Raw genomic sequence first — 20,459 nt, forward strand, 5'->3', positions numbered from 1 at the left:
ATAAACACAGGCTCAGTTTAAAGCTCAGCACTGTTGCGTTTGAGTTGTGCCAGTTATCACACTATCAGTGGGGGTAATTAAAGACAAAACTTGTAGGTTTAACAGCCTCTCGGGAACATGCCATAATCCTGCTCTGCATTCAGGTTTGAATGTGGGGCATAGACAGCCAATATTTTAAGTCTCTCTCTCTCTCTCTCTCTCTCTCTCTCTCTCTCTCTCTCTCTCTCTGTAGCTACCTCAGGAGTTTGAATGACTTGGGTGTCCCCCCCACCCCTCTCTCTCTCTCTCTCTCTCTCTCTCTCTGATTCTCTGTTGCTCCTCCTCATACCCCCAATACCTTCCCTTATTAAAACAACACGCCAATCTGTTGTAGCCCGGTAAAAGGGGTTTGGGAGCCGCAGCAGCCATAAAAGAGGCTCCACACACACAGTCGTCTGGAAGGAATTAGACAGCTGAAACAGCGACAGAGAGACTTTTGGCCACTTCCCTGCGCGCTGTGTGACCTGGATGCTCGGGGAAACTATAGAAACAATTTACCTACATGCCCCTCCACAGAGCAAAAATTACAAATGATCTGACTCATATTTGATTATTAGAGTCATTGCTGGAAACTTTTTTTTCTTCCGAATATGGCTGACGCTGCCAAAGGTGATGGCTTTTTTTGTAACTTTTTTGAAACTTTTAAATATGAATGAAACCGTCAGAAGTTGATGGAGAATAATATTTATCATTTTTACATAGTCTACTTTTTATTTATACTTTTTTATATGAATGATGCCAAAGTTGACTGACATAATGTTTGTATTTGAACACCTCAGATGCATGTGGTGCATAGTTAATGACTGCAGACAGACTGTTCAAAACTAGAGAAGACAAGCACCCGTGATTATATTTCAGCGACCAGTTGAGAGGAACGTGCACGATTCTTTTTTTTTTTAATTAATGAGGATAATTTTAAGAGGATTCATGAAACTCTTTGCTCCACAAGTGTCCCTTGAAACCTTGTCGAGACTTTTTCTCCCCGTGGAGCGGTACCAGAGCCGCCGGAGTTGACCGCATCCTTTATCAAGGACAAACGAGAGGACGACAGCTGCTTCAAGGTAGGCGGCCAGTGATCATTTGGTCTAGTGACCCTGCAGCTTGCTGACAGTGATAAATGCTTCATTAGGGAGCCAGACATCCTTACGCAGAAGTGGTTTGGGAGCTAATTTAACGCATTGAGGTCTGTTTTTATACCTAATATCCAGTATTTAAGCTCAATAAAGGGAGTGATGCTTTGAGCTGGGGGCGCGCCAGCTGTCACTACAGTATTTTTCACCCTTTCTTTCCTTCTCGCCATGCGTCTTAACAAGTCGTGCGTAAAGGTTAAGGTTGAAAGGGAATTGCGTCTTTTTTCCTCTACAAAAACCGTAGATATTTTTTTAAAAGAATGTTATTTCATTAAAACTGAGAAAATGTGCATCTCAAAAGTTTAACCTTCCCCAACCGGCACGAACTCCTTGCGCAGCTGTGCCAGCTGTGGAAACGTGCGAAACATTTGTTCACATGATTCTTCTAATCACATAAAACTCCACATACTCTTGGCTGAAACAGTTATTCTAGCCTGAGAATAAACTAAACTGATGACGTCCCAGGGCATACGTCATTCTTTGAGATGTGTCAGCCAATGGGAAGGTTGGAAGTGGACACGCTCAGCGTGCCTCGTGGTAGGAGCGCGTAATTTGATGACTAATGTAAAGGACCGCTATCTGCGCACATGTGAATGCTGAGTAGCCTTCACGTTTCAGACAGATACTTGATGTATTGAGTGGCTGGGTTGTGGTTGTGGTGGCTGACATGTAACTTATTAAAATGTTCAGCTGTTCTTTCAGTCTGTCCTGGATATATATATTTTGTTCCAGAGATCAGAAGTGTAAAGGCAGGTCAACATAACTGAAAGCTTTAGACAGATGTCACCTACACTGCCCCTACAACATAATGAAAGCAACTTACTTGCTGCTGGCATCATAACTTCCCCACACACACCCACTGCACACATTATACACTTAAACACAAGTGCAGATGAACATCTGTCACACTCCTGTGACACACTGTAGCTGCTCTCTTCCTCCATCTGCCTATACTTTGACCTCTCAGGTGCAGATACTCTCTGCTGGCTCGTTTTAACCCACACACCCACATTCCTGACATTTATCTACGATGTACAGTACAGTTTCTATCGTACACATGGAATCTACTGGTAATCTTTTCAAGATGCATTTTAATACTCAGTGGAACAAGTGTGAGTCCTAGTCATGTCCAGCTGAATGGAGTGATGAGGCATGTACTCCACTATCAATGGAGTATTACTCCTACTCTCTGGGGGAACTTTTACAGTAGCTGCCAGATCGCTATTCCCACTTTTTATTTGGTTTGTAATGAATATGTACATTTCAAATGACAGATGCAGACTGCATGTTTTTTGCACAGTCAAAACATGTGGACCTTCTGTCTCCTAATACCAACATACTGTCCTTAATCGCAACCCTCGAGGGAGTTCCTGTATGTGTGTTTTACGGTAGTGCAGTAAGAAAGTCAATCCATCTCTGGTGTTGGAGGAATATGAAGCACTAACACAGAAAGGTAACTCTTGCGTGCAGTGAGGTGACTGTAGCTTTGTATAGTTGGTGACAGTGAAACAGTTGAAAAGTAACTTTTGTTGCGCTGCTCATTCATGACACAGGGCTCGTTTACTGCAGACTCATCAGTGCGACAGGATGTTCCTCCACACAGCGCACAGAGCAGTTTGAGACTTAACAGAGGAAGGCATTCCACGACTGGTCTCCATTAGGGCTCACAACAAGTCTCACGTGCCATTACTGCTCACAGCAGGGGTCCTTCAGTGTATAGGGCCTCGGGGCTGGCAGCGTATAACTACTGAAGTTTGAAGAGAGTGTAGTATATGTGCAGCCCCTCCCGAACACACAACACCACCGTCTCCCTCATCTACTCTGCATTAATGCCACAGATTTTTTTCCAGGTTCTCTTGGTAAAGTAGCAGTGAAGCAGCCAGCCAGTAAAAGTGAAAATTTGGATTCCCACTACCTCATACTGAGTCAGAGTCTCGCAGGGAAGAGTGATGCCAGAGCTAATGCATAGGTCCAGGAGTTACAGTATACTGTAAAGGAGCCCAGGAGCTGCATGAAGTAAGCAGTGTTTGAGTGGCTGCAAAGCAGACTTTGTCGGCTCCCTGACTTTTCCATTTTCTTATTGATACTCATGATATTTCTTACATAACATTACTTATGACTTTACAAATGTAAAGTCTAAATTACAGTCATTTCCTTTCTTTCTTCCATAATACCTCCATATCATTTATTCATTCGGACTGATTGTGAGTCTCTCTCTGTTATCTGTTAGCCATAATTACCTCAGATAATACAGATCGCTATGAATAGAACTGGAGGAAGCCAGTAATTTTAGAGCACTGCTGATAAAAGTCTGTTGCCAGAAAGGGAAAGTGTTGGGTCAATAGGTGACAGAGTCAATTTAAGACACAGGGATTTTAGAAGCAGGGGAAACCAGACTATAAAATGCTAAAATATCACATTTTGCTGTTACTGTGTAAATGCTGCACATGGAAGAAAAGCAGACAAATACTAGAGCAGAAGAACGGCTGCAGTGGGATGCACTCTCAACTGAGCTGCAGCTGTATTTTGGCTGGAAGTGTTAGAGTCTGCCACAGTGGCGTAACTCCAGTGCCTCAGCTGGCAGTGACCTGAGCCAAGTCCACCACCGTGCCTCTTTGGTACCTGCCCATCCCTAACTCACTGCCTTGTTTCCTTCCAAACTACATTCACCCCCCTCTCTCTGAACAGCGTCATCCTCCACCACTTTTCCAAGTCTCTCTTTCTGCTTCGCTTCCGTTTACTCATTCAGAAAAAACCCCCCAAAAAACAGGGATGAGTGAAAGGGAGAAGACATGCCAAAACACCAAACAGCAGAGCTTGCCCTCAAAACTGAGAATGGATTCCCTTTGAGTGTTTTCATTAAACTCCTCATCCACCGTCACTTTTAAATGGAATGAAACTGCTGTGGTAAAAGAATGAGATGATGCACACACAGTGAAGAAATCGATGTAAAACACTCTGCTGAAATGTTGTAACCTTTATCACACCTGATTCTAATAGCATAGAGAAGGGGAAACAAAGAGACAGCTGTGGGCGGAGAAAAAGAAAAAAGTAAAGGGGGTGGGGGGGGGGGGGGTGTAAAAGTCAACTCCGCTTTAGTGTTATACCTTTGCCACTTGTGGCCCTTTCCACCTGATACCAATCATGTCAGGAGCAGTGCAGCGTGCAGTGCAGTGAGCTCTGGTTCTCATAATGACAACGCTCCCACAACAACAGCACACTGTGACGGCATGGGGGGTTTACGAGAGGGAGGAGGACGGGGAGGAGAAAGAGGAGGAGTGGCGAGAGTCAGTCACTTCCTAGCAGTGCCTTTGAAGACCCTCATGACCTTTCAGCTCCTTCAGGGTAAAGTTTCATTCATACACAGCATCCATTTTACATTTGAGTCTTATCTGTGCAAGATTTGACTACTTCTCATAAATCAAACAAATTTCTATCTTGAATTAAGTTGACTTTGTGCCACAATGCTGAAAGCAACAGCAAAGGAAGCAGAAAATAGCGAGCTGGCCTAGATCGTGTCCAGTACTGTGTGTCTCGCCCAAGATAGCAGCCAACTCTCGAGTCTTTCCCAGCCGCTCCCTCTCCTCTGCCTCATCATCTGCTTAGGAACATGTGAGCCTTTCCTGCTTCCAGCTACAACCGTCATGAGGGCTATCTCCACATTTTAAGGCTTTTCTAAATGTTGGCCTTTTCCAGGCCTGCCCAGCTCACACACACACACACAGACAAACACACACACACACACACACACACACATGAACACACACACATGAACACACACACACTGCGTGCATTGCTTGTTCAGATTCCAGACCATATCTCTCTCCATTTTTGCAGGTGTACTTTTTCTTTTGGCAGGACATCATATGTTTCCAATTTTCAAAGGTGTGTCTGACCTCAGCACATCTGGTTTTTGTGATAAGATAAACTTTGTCCAGTATTTCTTCAGTAGATCAACAATAACAGGCTTTTAGGAGGGCTATAAATATCATTAATATGTCTTCATATGCTTGTGTCCATTGTAGATTGACAGAGACAATGACATTGTCGTAAATATGACCTTAGTTCGTTAAATTATAGCCCCTCCTCGGTCATATGCTGTATTCCTGCCAGAAGAATCCCGGCCACTGATGTGAGGTGACTCGCTCTTGAGAGCAATATTAAAGTTTGATTTGTGAATGGCCCTCATCTGGCCAGAGCCTCTGATTTGTGGCTGTTACACTTCCAGCCAGTGACTGCTGAGTCCCAGTAACATAAAAGATGTAAGCTTCATGTTATCTCTGAAAACTGTCTTCTTTGGCTCTGCTTCAGATCTAAGACCCTGCTGATAAGGGTTCCACTGCTCTCCTGTGAGTTTGGTCAAATCATCTCTCCCTCTCTGATGTGTACAAACAAACAAACACACACACACACACACACACACACATACACACACACACACACACACACACACACACAGTGTATTTTTTGCTTAGCTTTCACATTTGCACGAGCACGCACCCATGGGCAAACTTGGCCGGTGTTCAGCAGCAACAGCAAGATTTAATGACATTCACATGTACACATACAAGCCACATAATTGAGTTAAAGTATAAACAGTGCATAACAGCACAGTGGACATTATTTGTTCAGTACATAGACTGTGGTTCATTATAAAAGGTGTATTTATACCTAATAGGGTTATAAGCACATAACTCAAACACAGATTATGTATATTTCTTGACTTCAGTGAGGTTGTGCTCCACATTCATCTGGCAGCACTGGAAAGACAACCCTAATTTTTTAGTTTCTGTGACGGTTGCTCAGTGGTGCTTGGGAAATTTTCCAGGCAGTCCAGGTATTCAAATCATTTCCCTCTACCCCAGTCAGCACTGTTGTAGCATCAAGGCTGCTACCACCCCTAACACATCCGTCTCTCGGTTATCCTGACTGTTAAACCTCAGTAGAACAGAGACTGTAATGTTATTTCAGAAAGGACCGAGTGGAGGTTTCTCCAAAGGACACTGTTAGTGAGACAATATTCATTCGTTCATTCATTCATTCATTCTCTCTCTGCTGACCCACCATCTCTCTCTCTAAAGTCTAAACATGATCATAATATTATCTCTGCAAGAGCCAGAGGGAGTTTTACTCTTGAGACTGTTGATAACGTCATAGAGAGACCACTAAAGCATCCAACCCAAGGTCACCATAGGGTTGGACACACACACCCACACACACACACACACACACACACACATAGATAATAAAGAACAGGAGATATTGATGGGTTTCTATCACTCACATGTGCCAAGATACAAAAACAAACACAAAGCTGGGGTGATATCATCCACATGTGTCGATGACACCTTCAGCTCAAACACATACATGTCATATACCAACACACGTAGATACACATATACCCTCCCCCGCAGTGACATCATCCGCATGTGTCGATGACATCTCAGACTGATTAGAGGCTTTATCTCTCAGGGGCCAGGGCCAAGTTCGGATGACCATCATAACAGATTTTTTTTTTTGTGTGCAGTTAATCTGTCTGAGCTAATTGTTAGTCTGACCTCCGCGTCAGATGGATCCCACGCCCAGAATGGTGTTTGAGAAGCTATGAAGAGTAGAGCATCCTAAAAAGAGTCAACATCTGTTTTTCTGCTGAGGATTTCTGCCAGTGGAACATGACCTGGATTGATCAGTTTGAAACTTTTTGCCAGAGCGAGCATTTCATGTCATAAACAAGCAGTCACAAAAGCAACAAACAATATGTGGAGTTTGCATGATCTACATGTGTCTGTAGTGGTTTCCAGTTCCCTCCCAAGCTCCAAAAAGTGAACTGAATTCCCACTACGTGTCAATGGGTCAGTCTGACTTGGACTTATGGCGGTAGTTTTTTCTCCTGTTTAAGATTATGACAAAATAAACTACACGAAATTCACAAACCATGAATTACATACAGTATATTTTGAAAGCTAATTTATGCAAAAACATTTCTGCTCCACAGCAGTGGCTGAGTTCATTCAGAGTTGATGTAGAAAGACAGGGTGAAAGAGTTTGTTCTACACCACCTTATATAGTTGTAAAACATTTCACTCACACACACACACACACACACACACACAGGTACCTGCACAAACTGAAGGAAGTCTATGCTTAACATAATTAAAAATGTGTATTTTTACAGACACACACACACACACTTCTCTCTCACTCTCTCTCTCTCTCCCTCTGCACTATATAATAGGTTTTTATATGTGCATTTTTGTGTGTGTATGTGTGTGTGTGTGTAGTGTGTGTGTCAGGGGTCTTGTAAATGAGCGGCTGACGTTAAGAGCCTATCCACGTGCCAGAGGAGGCCTGCTACACTGGTTGTGGCCTTCTCATCCAATGATCAAATGAACAAGGCATTATGTCTGAGCCAAGGGGTGTGTGTGTGTGTGTGTGTGTGTGTGTGTGTGTATTACTCTCTCTTAGCCTATCTCTGCTTCTTTACTGTGACTGTCTCTTGTTTTGTTTTTCCACTACACTCTGTCTCGATATCTGTCTGTCTTCTTTTCTTCTTTCACCCACTTTCTTTACTTTTTTCCTTCCTCTGCAGCTCTGCCTCTCCCCTCTACTGTCTTTACACTTCTTTCGCTCTTTCTCTCTGTGTATTCCTCTTCCCCTCCATCCAGCTGTCTTGTGTGTATATGTGTAGGTGTGGTGTGAAGAACTCTTGCCAAATCACAAACACCGCTGTGCTTTGTGTATTCTTCTTTTTGTAAGCCCTGATTTAAATGTCTTGCTTAACTTGCATGTTAAATTTACATGTAATTATATATGATGTAATAGAATTACTTGTATGTAAGGCTCACTGAATGGGCACCAAATGGCATAAGTGCAGTTTCACCAATAAAGTTTAAAATCTGACCTTCTTCATGTCAAACTCCTTCCTATCTTTCCTCTATTTTGCAGAAAAAAAACATTTTCTTCATAGTGCGTAAATCTATATAATTTCATGCCCTACTTCTCTTCACTGCACATCTCTATCTATGTATCTATTTAATCATAAAAATCTTCATGTCGTACTTTCTTTGGGAGTCACAGAGGGAAGGCAGCACACGTGCAGCATTAGAGAATCTAAAAAGCTCTTGTCTTCTTCTTCCCACGGAGATATAAACAGATGACATCACAGGGTGGTCCGCTCTCTGTTGAGCCGAGCTGAGCCACGCTGAGTGGGTCTCCGCTGGTCTGCCAAACAGATGGCGGTAGCAACCTAATGAGGGCTGGAAACAAACATTTCAGACAGGAAGATTTTGTGCAGCGGGGTCCACGTTCATAAAAGATTGTCGCTCAGAGTTTAGACACAAGAGCAGCGGATGTTCTTCATCTGTCCCCACTGAAAACAGAATACTCCTTTATGGTGTAAATGGGTGTTCCTTATACAAAGTACTTGTCTGAAAATGTTCTAAACTTTGCCTTTACAAAAGAAATGTTAAAATTGTTTCACCCCAAAATTTGGAGCGCTGGTAGTTTGAATGTTTGGCAAGGGGCAGCCAGCTTGTTGGTAATTAGGTCAAGAAATCTTGTAATGTGCGCCCACCCAGGCTAAAGCAGAGTTGGAACAATTGTGCTACTCACAACTGTCTGACATTTAGACAGGGATTTTGGGGAGGGGTAGAGGGAAGGGGAGGAAGGAGGGAGGGAGTAATAAAAGGAGGAGAAACTTTACAGATTTCTCTACCTGAGTTTGTTGTAATAAAACAAGGTTGTGTGTGCCACAGGAGTGTATAGTTGAAAGCATGTTCCGTATTTTATATCTCATGAAACCTTTATGTCTTTTTATTGCTGTTAATGAAGTTGATGTATTTTGGGTATGATGTTATTAAATTATTTTTCATTTTCCCCGCACAGTTATCATAGATAACTGCAGGTTTCTTCTGACAATGGAGTATAATATGAGGCTTAGGATTCTCCATCTACTCATTGCGCTGCATGGCTTCATCTGGCTTGCATCAGGCTTAAAGTGAATAAACAGCACTTTTGCACCACAATCACTGAATTTAACCCTTTTCTTTTGTCCATAGATGAGGTATCAAAGAGTCCTCACCTACCTGCGGATATTCGGGACCACCATGTTCGGCGTGTCCCTACTAGTAGGCATCTCCACAGCCTACATCATGGGCTACCAGTTCTTCACAACAGCCCGCAACCACCTTTCCTTTGGCCTGTATGGAGCCATCTTGGTTGTCCACCTCATCATCCAGAGCCTCTTTGCGCTCCTAGAACACAGAAACATGCGGCGGTCATTAGAGACGCCGATCAAACTGAATAAGTCCTTGGCGCTGTGCATCGCAGCGTACCAAGAGGACCCAAACTACCTGAGGAAGTGCCTGGTGTCGGTGAAGAGGCTGACGTACCCGGGGATCAAAGTGATCATGGTGATCGACGGGAACTCAGACGATGACTTGTACATGATGGAGATTTTTAAAGAGGTGATGGGATGGGACAAATCGGCGACCTACGTATGGCGGAGCAACTATCACAACAGAGGGCCTGAGGAGACGGACGAGAGCTACGCCGAGAGCCTTCAGCAAGTCTCCAGGCTGGTGCTGAGCAGCAAGTGTGTGTGCATCATGCAGAAGTGGGGAGGGAAGAGAGAGGTCATGTACACAGCCTTCAAAGCACTGGGGAGGAGCGTGGACTATGTGCAGGTGAGGCAGAATAAATTAGAAATGGATTTGAATGGATGGGGGTTTAAATTAGGACAATGGAGGAGTGGTGAAAGACGGGATAGATGGATGGAGAAAAGACCAAAGTTAAGGAAGGGAGGACCAAGGAATGTCAATGCTGTAAATTAGACAACATTATATAACAGATAAAATATTCAGTGGTGTGTGTCTGTGTAGATGCACACAAACAGGTAAGACAAGGACAGTTGACATCAAATGGAAGATGGTGGGAGGGTGAGAATGTAAGACAGATTGAGTGTTAATGTAAAGATGTAGGTAAAGGGTAGAGACGAGGACATGGAGACAGAGATGGCTGGAGAGGGGAAGGGGGGCTCTCCCAAGCCAAGTATGGGGTCCACAAAGAGTCTTTTGTGTTGCTTTTAGACGGACGGTGGCTGTGTGCATCACGTAGCATGAAGAAGGGCAGCAGTAGCTGATCTCCAAGTGTAATAACAGATCTGTTTCACAGAGCTGAGTGTTACATCATCTACATGAGCGGTATTCAGGAGTCAGTGCCCAAATCTGTGTCAGAGAAAGGTTACATTTGGTGTGCATTCACGACAGATTTAACTATCTTTAGATCTGTGATGCCATCTGTGAAAATCAGTAAAACAACAATAATGTCAGTGTTTGTTAATGACACTTAAATGATATCCTTTGGAAAGGCCAGTTCCCAAGAGTGTTTTGCTGGTGAATACATATACTTATAATGCTAACATTGTGTGGAAGTGTGGGCTAAAATATATAACAGGTGCTGCAAATATTAATAGCATTGCCAGGCTCGGTAATACAAACTGAGGAAGTATCAGGAAATGTGTTTTTATCGTGCAGGAGAAAAATGTTAAGTAAATATGGGCTGTTGTGGTGATGCGTAGTTCGGTCATGAATTGAGAACATTGTTATTCTTCATTAAAGTAAAACTACACAGCTTTTGAAAGATGAAACAAAACATTGTACCTGGTGTAAATAAAAAGTAGCAGTAAAACTCACCTTTGCTCAAGTCACTGCATTCAGGGGTTTAGCTGCCATGGCTTTGATATTAGTGTGTAATTGAAATTACTGAGACAGTTCTAACTCAGTTCTGACTTTATGACTCTTTTCTGCCTGTGCTACTGTTACACAACATTTTAGCATTTAGCATTATCGCTTGTAGCTACAGCAATCCCTGCTCAACAGAACAATATGTAGTCTAGCTATAAACTGTGTTAGTGTACAATGTACAAGCAGTTTGAAAAGGGTGGAGTGGTCACATGGAGTCATCTGACTCCACTCCTTTTCCCGAAATCTGCTCATTATTGCTAAATAGTGACATTAACTGCATTTTCCTATGACAATGTTTTTCTTTCTGTCAACGAATGATTGTGTTATACTGCACCAAGAATGAGAGATTGTTTTCATTAGAAAAGGTTTACTGCAGGACCATTTGGCTGAGATTGGTCAAATAAATTAACAGGTCCTTGTAATAATGTGATAAACCTCCTTTGGTTTAAAAACAACAACATAGGAATTAGCTGGAAACTGAAAGTGTGTTTCTCTCTTTAATACCTGCGTAATTAATTAGGTTAATCTATGTCTTTGTAGTGTGTCATACATTTCCAGTAGGTTTACAACTCAGTGTTTCTGTTATAAAGTACATCGGACCATTCCCTGTGGCCTTCACTGTTGGACTGAACACAAACTGATAAAAAGAAGAGCTACTGTAAATTAATTAATTTTAGATTTAGGATTAATGTTACATGTTAAATCCTAAAAATAGAAAGCATTCTAATTTTAAAACCCTCTTGGCTATAGACTTTGTGTGTATATCAAGTTTAAGGTTATCTTATTACTTAAAGAAAAAGCTTTAACATATACATATACATACACAAACCTGGGTCAAGTGTAAAAGTAAACTGAAAGCTCAAACTAGCCAAAGCGTAGTGTCACCATGTCACATTTGTTCTGCAATATTCAGCTGGTGGTGCTATAAAAAGACATCTGAACAGAAACCTCATTACTGTAACAACTCAAGAATGATTTTAATTGCTCTGCATTACAACATGGGGGACTTTTGAGGATAAAACCTCTTTGATATGATGCTGTGTAACACCTGCAGCTGCCTACAGCCTGCCAGAAACCTTGTGTTTAACAGCTACACTCCTATATTCATGCCAGTACATTTCCACATGTAGGGAAAGGAGGGACAGTGTAATGTGCCTTTTAATTATCACAAGGCTCTGCTTGTAACAGATGTGTGTTGTTAATATGGATTGGGCTCCACAATTGTTTTCGTCAACTCTCTTTGTTAAGGAGGGAAATTACCATTTATAGAATGGTGGAGAAAGCTGAAAAAAAGCGTCTGAAAGATAGTGGGGAGGTGATTAAGTTTAAAGCTGTTACTCGGATCTTTGTTGCAGGGGATTAATCACTGACCACATTAATTACACTCAGGTAAAATTTAAATTGGATGTATTATCTTCCACTTGTTCCACAAAGACAGACAGGTGGACAGTGGAGCACAAATAAGTTAGTGTATTGTTTACTATCCTTAAGCTGTGTGCCTTTTTACATAACAGATGACCTTTGACCCTAAAATACAGGTGACTCACTGTTTATTTTGTGGGTTTTATTCAGGTGTGTGACTCTGACACCATGCTGGACCCGGCATCATCGGTGGAGATGGTGAAGGTCCTGGAAGAAGACCCGATGGTGGGAGGTGTTGGAGGAGACGTACAGGTTAGTCACAAAATCAAGAATGCTTTCTTAATCCTTGCAAATGACACATTTCACATTTTCACATCAGTATGTTAAACTTTTTTTTTTTTTGTGCCTATCGATTCCTCCGTAGATCCTAAACAAATACGAGTCGTGGATCTCCTTCTTGAGCAGCGTACGGTACTGGATGGCCTTCAACATTGAGCGGGCTTGCCAGTCCTATTTTGGCTGCGTGCAGTGCATCAGCGGTCCTTTAGGAATGTACCGAAACTCCCTCCTGCACGAGTTCGTCGAGGACTGGTACAATCAGACCTTCATGGGATCCCACTGCAGTTTCGGGGATGACCGTCATCTCACGAACAGAGTTCTCAGCCTCGGGTATGCTACCAAATACACGGCACGATCAAAGTGCCTCACTGAGACACCAATTACGTACTTGCGGTGGCTCAATCAACAGACTCGATGGAGTAAGTCGTATTTCAGAGAATGGTTGTATAACTCAATGTGGTTCCACAAGCACCATCTATGGATGACTTATGAGGCTGTGATCACGGGCTTCTTCCCATTTTTCCTCATCGCCACGGCGATCCAACTCTTCTACCAAGGAAGGTTATGGAATATTCTGCTATTTCTACTCATTGTGCAGGCAGTGGCACTGATCAAGTCGTCATTCGCCAGCTGCCTCAGAGGTAACATCGTCATGGTGTTCATGTCGTTCTATTCTGTACTGTACATGTCAAGCCTGTTGCCGGCCAAAATGTTCGCAATAGCAACAATCAACAAATCCGGATGGGGGACCTCTGGGAGGAAAACAATAGTGGTGAACTTCATTGGTCTGATTCCTATATCAGTTTGGTTCACCATCCTCTTCATCGGGATTATCTACACAGTAATCCTACAGACTAAAAAACCTTTTCCTGAATCAGAAAAGATTGTTCTGATCATAGGGGCAGTCGTCTATGCCAGTTACTGGGTCATACTGTTGACGTTGTATGCAGTGCTCATAAACAAGTGTGGGAAGAGGAAGAAGGAAACACACTATGATATGGTGCTGGACGTATGATTTACAGTCATTGTTTACCACTGAACTCTCCTTTCGGGTTGTTTTCACTCGTACGATATTGTTGTTATGGAAATGTTTTTCAGATGCAGAGCAGCTCTGGAGGCAAAATGATTTGAGTTCAACCGAAATGGGTAAAGAACCAGAGTTTATTCAGACTTGAATGCCACAAATATAAATAGCAGCGGCAGGTTTTTTTGTTCATTCATGACCATAGTGTTCATGATCTTGGAGCATCAGCATGCATACTAATTAGCTTACCTAAAATACTTTCACCCTGAAATGTTTAGCTGAAGATCAGCTAGCATAGCCTAACTAGCTAACCTAGATAACTTGGAATGGCAAGATTACACAGATTGCAGTTGGCTGCAAAGGCGCTATAGGCTTTGTAATATTAGCTACCTCTTACCCATGTCATTTTCACTGGGCTTTATTCTAACATTTCCATCTAGCCAAAGAAACAGTGGATTTCTGGCTCCACCCATTGGGGTTTAACTTGACCTATGAGAATATTTTTCCTCCAGAGCATCACTGTGTCTCCAAGAAAGGTTTGTACCCAATCTATATTTTGCCCCTGCCTTATGGAAGACAAAAGACTGCAAGTATATTTCGGCACAACACTAAAGATATCATTCTTAACTGTAAAAGGAGATGAGGCAGGCAGTAGGCATCACTATCTAATTAATGGAATTGTAATCTGCATGTATCTGGATGGTCTGTGCGGATCTCATTAATGGGCCACTTTACCATTAAAAACAAACACATAAAAAGACAAGAAGTTCAACTTAATGTTGAGCTGTTATTTCTGGAGTAAATGCATTGGTGATACCTTTCCAGTGTTTCAAAGTCTCTCATCGGAAGAGCTACAGTATCAATATACAAAGAGTGAAAATCTGCAGAAGGGCTTTAAAATGAAGAGCTGCTCTCTTTCTTTTGTCGCACTCACGTCATATGGGAAAAATACAAAGTTCCTCATAGTCTGCACACATTGTAAATGTATTTATGATGCATCTATCCACAAAAAACATTTTGCATCATGTAAGTCACTACATAATTGCAACTCGTTAATGTCCAGGTTATTTGTTGTTATAGGTTGTGTTTGTGGTTGACATTACAGTGTTTGATTTGGTGTTTAAAATGAATCAAAATGCATCACTCTGGCACATGTATCCTGAATGTGAAAAGGTGCAAGATCCTTTGAAATATCTAATCATGGTATGAAAAGGCAACAAATCTATTTGAATATATATTTGAATGTGTGGATACTTCCAAGTTTTGATCTTGGACAATCAGTTGTTATTCCCATATGACGTGAATGCAGTATTTTTTTCAACGTTTACAAAGTGAAGAATCTCAAACTGATCACGGATTGGTAGATATAATCTCCACCAGATCAGGTGACCAGCGAACATGTGACCAGAAGAGAGATGGTGTATCATTGCTGCTGTGACTGTTTTATTTTTACAGAAACAATGACTTTTCTTTTTTTTCTTTTTTTTCTTTTTCTTTTTTCTTTTTTCTTTTTTTTTTTTTAATATGAATGATATTGTGTATTTTGCCAAAATGGTTTTAACACTATTATTGTTCTTTCTACAAAGGTGAATGATAACCACCGAGCAGACACGGAGGACGCGTTCCAATCCAAAGATTTTGAGATTTTTGTTGCCTTCCTCATGCCCTTGCTCTCTTCCTTCCTTCACATACTGTATTGACTGTACTTCCTCTTTGCATTGTGTTGAACAACCTGCAATGGAAGAAGTAAATGTGAAAAGAAAACACAAGGGGATCTAATGTGGGAAAAGTACTACCTGATAACAGGAATGTGAATAAGGGCACTTGATGGAAGGGAACAGCATTTTGGAATGAAACAAGTCCCGTGTTTGCTGTTGACCAGGAGCGGACATGAGTTTAATCCTTATGCACTTTTATGTCTCTCCTGTCGTCCAGTGTGATGCTTGACGTAATCAAGATGAAATACCTCAGTGGTTCTCTTTGCATTGCATCAAGGCGTCAGGATGCCGTCCAAAGACTGATGCATTCTGAAGGTCTCAAGTAATTTATGATCTGTTAGTGATATTAAATATAAAGTTGTCCTTTTTTTTATATGCAGTTCCTTATTAAGTCAAAGCTGGATCTCTCTGCCTTGTCGGCCCTTTGCTGTAGCCGTTTACTTATTGTTACCTTGTATTTCAGTGCATTTTTATACATATAGACATTTTTATTCTATTTTTGCTTAGCTGCCAAAGATTCTTTATTTTCAATTATGTTTTTATCAAAGAAAATGGAAAAACGTATTTTTTGTGCTTTCAACTGTTCTGACAATGACTTGTATATCTGACCAAAAAATGTGAAATTATGAGCTGGGGGTTTTGTCTGCAATAACAACAATGAAAATGCAATTTGTAGGGATAAGTTATTGATTTCAAGAGATATGATGAACCTGTGTTTTTGTACTTTGTACTTAACTAGAAAACCCGCATATTTATGTAAGAACATTCTGTGGTTTATAGTATTCTGTACTTAGTAAGACGTCCTCTGGTATACATGTAAAACCCCTAAGGTTCCATATGTCTACACTGCAAAAAAGACATTTTTAAGAAATTATTTTTTAATATGTTCCGCATTAGAACATAATTTTAAACTTTTTTTAATGATTACTAGATTTCTTGCAGTTTTGAAACTTTATGGAGTCATGTCTCTGACTATGTTGAGTTCTTAATACAAAAAACAACAAAGCCAAAGCAGACTGAAAAAACATCCTCCAAAAACATTTATAAAACATTTGCACAAAATTTGCAGATTATGTACGTGTATGTTTTAAAGTTGTGAGGTGCCTAATTAAGCAAAAACAAAAGAAAAATTGGCAACATTTTTATACAGTTTTAAGGAGAGGTTGTGTTTTTAGGTTTTAATGAATGAGACCAACAACTGAACCATGAGGTTGATTTCATGCCAAACTGGTCATGGGCAGTGTTATCATCAAGCACTTTTGTGTTGTGCCAAATAAAAATAACTATTGTTTTGATTTGCTGTTGTTGGGAGTTTTTATTTTACTTTTAATTTATTTGACGGAAGTGTGGAAGTGGCAGTAATGTTTTCTTGCTCCGAGATACTCCTTCATCTTTAACTAACCATGTGGACTGGAAAGAAGCCATGGCTAGCTTAGCATTGATGGGTTTCCTCTTCAAAGATCAACACAAAACACTTAATGATCTCTATTTTCTTCTCTATCCTTTTTCATGTTTATTATAATCAGCTTTTGCCAGATTTGTTGGAAAAGATCAGGAGGAATACATTCATACATCTGACACCTTAAATACAGCATATTCTGTGCAAATAAATAAATAAATAGAAATATTTCATCATGAAGGGCTAAGTTTCCTTGATGTACATGTGTGGGTGGTACAGTATTGGCCTGGGTAAGTGTATATTGTTGGAATGAAAAAGTTGAATTTCAATGATTTGACTCAACTCATTTATTCAAACCATTCTTTGCTGCACGGAACCTCCCTTTTGTTAGACTTTCCAGCCAAGTCACCTTCTCAGCAACCCAACAAAATACACAATATTCAAGTCATAATTGTAATAAAATGTTACTTCATGTGACAGATGTTGAGTCTGCCTCTTGGTTTGTTTCACCCTTTTGTCAGTGGGTTTTTGTTGATTTGAGTTTCTGTAGATGGCTGCTTCTGTCTGGGTAATAACATGGATCATTACTGCTCACAGCAATTCCTGCCTATCAGAGGATTTTCCCTGAAATTCTGTGAAGAGACTTGTGGGAAATGGGTAAAGTTTGAATTATTATTTTTTGGTTATATAATGACCAGGATGTTTTACCATCCAAGTTCTTAGAAAATAAATAATCTGTCAGTGAATGAACTGCTTTATAAGGGACACACCTTTCAGTTTTCAATTTTAAAATGAAACAATATGCTACCATTACTAAATAACTGAGTTGTGAGAACGTGTGCAGCCCAAAGGTGAGTCAGCCCATCAGAATTTTGCCAGAATTCCCAGACGGCTGGTCCAAGCACAGATTTGGATCTAGCACCCTAAAAAAAAAAATGGTTGTGTTTATGTGTGTTATAATAGGTGTGTACAACCTGAACATGGACACATAAATTCATGGACATTAACGAAAATGCTGCCCAACATGTGCAAACACACGTAATTTGGGACTCTGTGATCATAGTGATTTGGTAAACTGGTGAGGACCTGTTGTAGCCAGCTGGCCAGTCAGTTGATACTGCAGCCAATATGTGTGTGCTCTTTAGTGTGTGTTTGCTCTGTATCCAATCAGACAAATCAAGAGAAAGAGAACAGAGATCAGAGGGTGGACAGTTGACAGGACAAAAGAAAACTTATTTGTTGGATACACAGACACATAGTCACACTCATAGTGTCAGGAATCTGGGCTCAGGGCAGGAGGATATGTGCTCCTGTCTTTGAATCATTTTTCATGCATAAAATCATTTAGTCAGTCTTTTCCTCTGTTTGTTTTAACATGTTTCTTCATTCACTGTCAGACTTTCTCTGTTGGCTTTCTTTGCTGGCACAAGTGATGGAAACTTTACACAATCAGCAGGCCATAGCTTGTCCTTTGAAAAAAGGGGACCAAACCGGTTTTTCCACTGATGTTACCAAGTCGTCATTGCATTGCCATTGCTCTTTATATTAAGTCAAATGAACTATCATCAGTGTTAAAGGAGAAGTCTGGCAGCAGACTCTGTGAAAAGACCAAAACAAACCATGAACTGATCCAACAACTACCGTAGCTGTGTTTGGATCCAAAGCCAGATCCTCTGTGCAACTGTTGTCCAAATACTTCTAAAAACACATCAGTGAGCCACAACGTTGCACTGTTCAACATGTTCCTTTATTACCATTCACACACTGTAGTTTATTTTGAGTCAATCCAACACACGCCATGCACCAAATATGTATTAATCAGCAGGAGAAAATAGTCCCTGACAAATGCATTATTTCCTTCCGTTTGAGTAACATTTGCTAAAAAAGTACCCAGCTGTTTTAGGAAAAAAATTATTTGGCTATTTTACAAATTAAGCTATATTCATAACCTGTTGTTTAAGATTTACTTTCAGAAGCAACCACTGGGCCTGGGGTGACTGCCACAGAGAGGGTAGGGAAGTTGGAAAATATTATGAGACAGACATTTTTGCTTTTGGCCTTTTTGATATTTACTTACAAGGACAAAAATAGATAAAAACACCAGCACAACATGTGAATGACACTAAATATGAAATATGACTGCTTGGATTCCAATAATGTACCAACCATTAATTGTGAAGCATGCAACTTCTGTCAGATCTGACAGAAGTTACAGAAAACTGTCATAAAAATTACTGATACCTCAGCAAACTTTTAGCTGAGGATAGGGAAAATAGCTAGATAGTAGCTGGCCTACTGGAAATTCTCACTGAAGTCCAAATCTTTTGTATTTTCTATCTGTCTATTCCAGTTTTATTCTTCTTAATCAAATGTATTGGTACATCTCCCCACATTGAGAACACTGAAACTGAATTTTTCTTTATTTATTACCCAGCTATAATTCATATGCCATAAAAATCCTCACAAACACTTTTATAAACTCCCTGTGTCTGCTGTGTTGTGTCTCTCAGTGAAATAAATCTCATGCACGCAGAGGAGAATAGCACATGTTGGTCAGGCACCAGCACAGTAGAATCAGCCAGGCTTTTCTCTCAGTGCGTCAGCAGTCCACGCCATCACCGCTCTGACGCTGCCAAATAGATTACAGCACTGCTTAGCACCGTTGCTAGCTAGCTAATGACTCCCTACTCGCAAACTGTCTCCAGCAACTGACTGAATCTTACTCTGTATGTCCCTCTCAGCTGGGAGCTACTTTTCTTAGAGGTTTGCATCTACCCTGCCTACACTACCCCTACTGCAGTCCTGGTCCCTAAACCTTAACTTTAGCTGTACTTCTAGAGTTTTAATTATTATGTCAAATTGTATGTACTTCCCTAAGAAAGATTACATCACAGAGTCTTAAACTTTGACACAACTTGGCTGACACAAAGTTCTGTTAGGTTCACAGCTCCCCAGTGGTGAAACTGTGTCTAATGTGTTGGACCATGAACTTTTTTATATTATAGTTCTGCATCATAGAGCACAGACTTCCTGGAAGTCATTTTATAAAACCTGATTGATGTAACTGATATGACTATGCCCATTTTTTTTATCCTCATCAGTATGTACAAGTACTACAATTCCACTGGTCTACTGTTTCTTGGGTATATGAGCATCATAGATTAGCAATATGACAATCTATACTGTGATAAAAATGTGTCAACCAGTAGAAATTTTGTTCTACCACTTTTACAGTTTTAGCATCCCTGGTTTAATTCTTATTTCTGGGTAATTTTGCTAATCAATGAACAGAACTGCTTTATGGCAATATTAGAGTTATTTTTATTTTTTTCAATCAGCGTGTTTAAGTACCTTCATTTGTCAGGCATTTAATTCACTGAAACAACACCATGGAAGAAGAGCACTGCTAATGTCAGTTTGCAGGCTACAGCTAATTAGCTTGTTAGCTGTTGCACAGTGAACAGTTTGTGAGGTCCTTATTCTTCTTTACTGCTGCTAAAAAACATTGTCTGTCCTTGGCTTGTAAGCTACAAACCTGTTCAAATTGCATCTTCTTCCTATGCATATTAAGAAAAATATTAACAATAGATATGAAAATCTTCAATTTATGACTGAAAAGGGGATCATTATTGTGAGACTGGAGTGGACTATTATGCTTTATGCACAGAAATCTACTTAGATCTGCTTATGTACTAATGGTAATAA

At 40.7% G+C, this 20,459-nt stretch overlaps 1 protein-coding gene across 1 annotated transcript; it reads left to right on the forward strand.

Annotated features, from left to right (window-relative positions):
• The first annotated feature begins 392 nt into the window (after positions 1-392).
• On the forward strand, positions 393-16,650 carry has2 (hyaluronan synthase 2). Its single transcript, XM_056379798.1, has 4 exons — positions 393-1,100; positions 9,227-9,853; positions 12,485-12,586; positions 12,699-16,650. Exons 2-4 carry the CDS (start codon positions 9,227-9,229, stop codon positions 13,626-13,628), a joined length of 1,659 nt encoding a protein of 552 aa, XP_056235773.1. The 5' UTR covers positions 393-1,100; the 3' UTR covers positions 13,629-16,650.
• The last annotated feature ends 3,809 nt before the right edge of the window (positions 16,651-20,459 follow it).

The sequence above is a fragment of the Seriola aureovittata genome, chromosome 7 (assembly GCF_021018895.1).
Source record: "Seriola aureovittata isolate HTS-2021-v1 ecotype China chromosome 7, ASM2101889v1, whole genome shotgun sequence".
Classification (NCBI taxonomy): Eukaryota; Metazoa; Chordata; class Actinopteri; order Carangiformes; family Carangidae; genus Seriola; species Seriola aureovittata.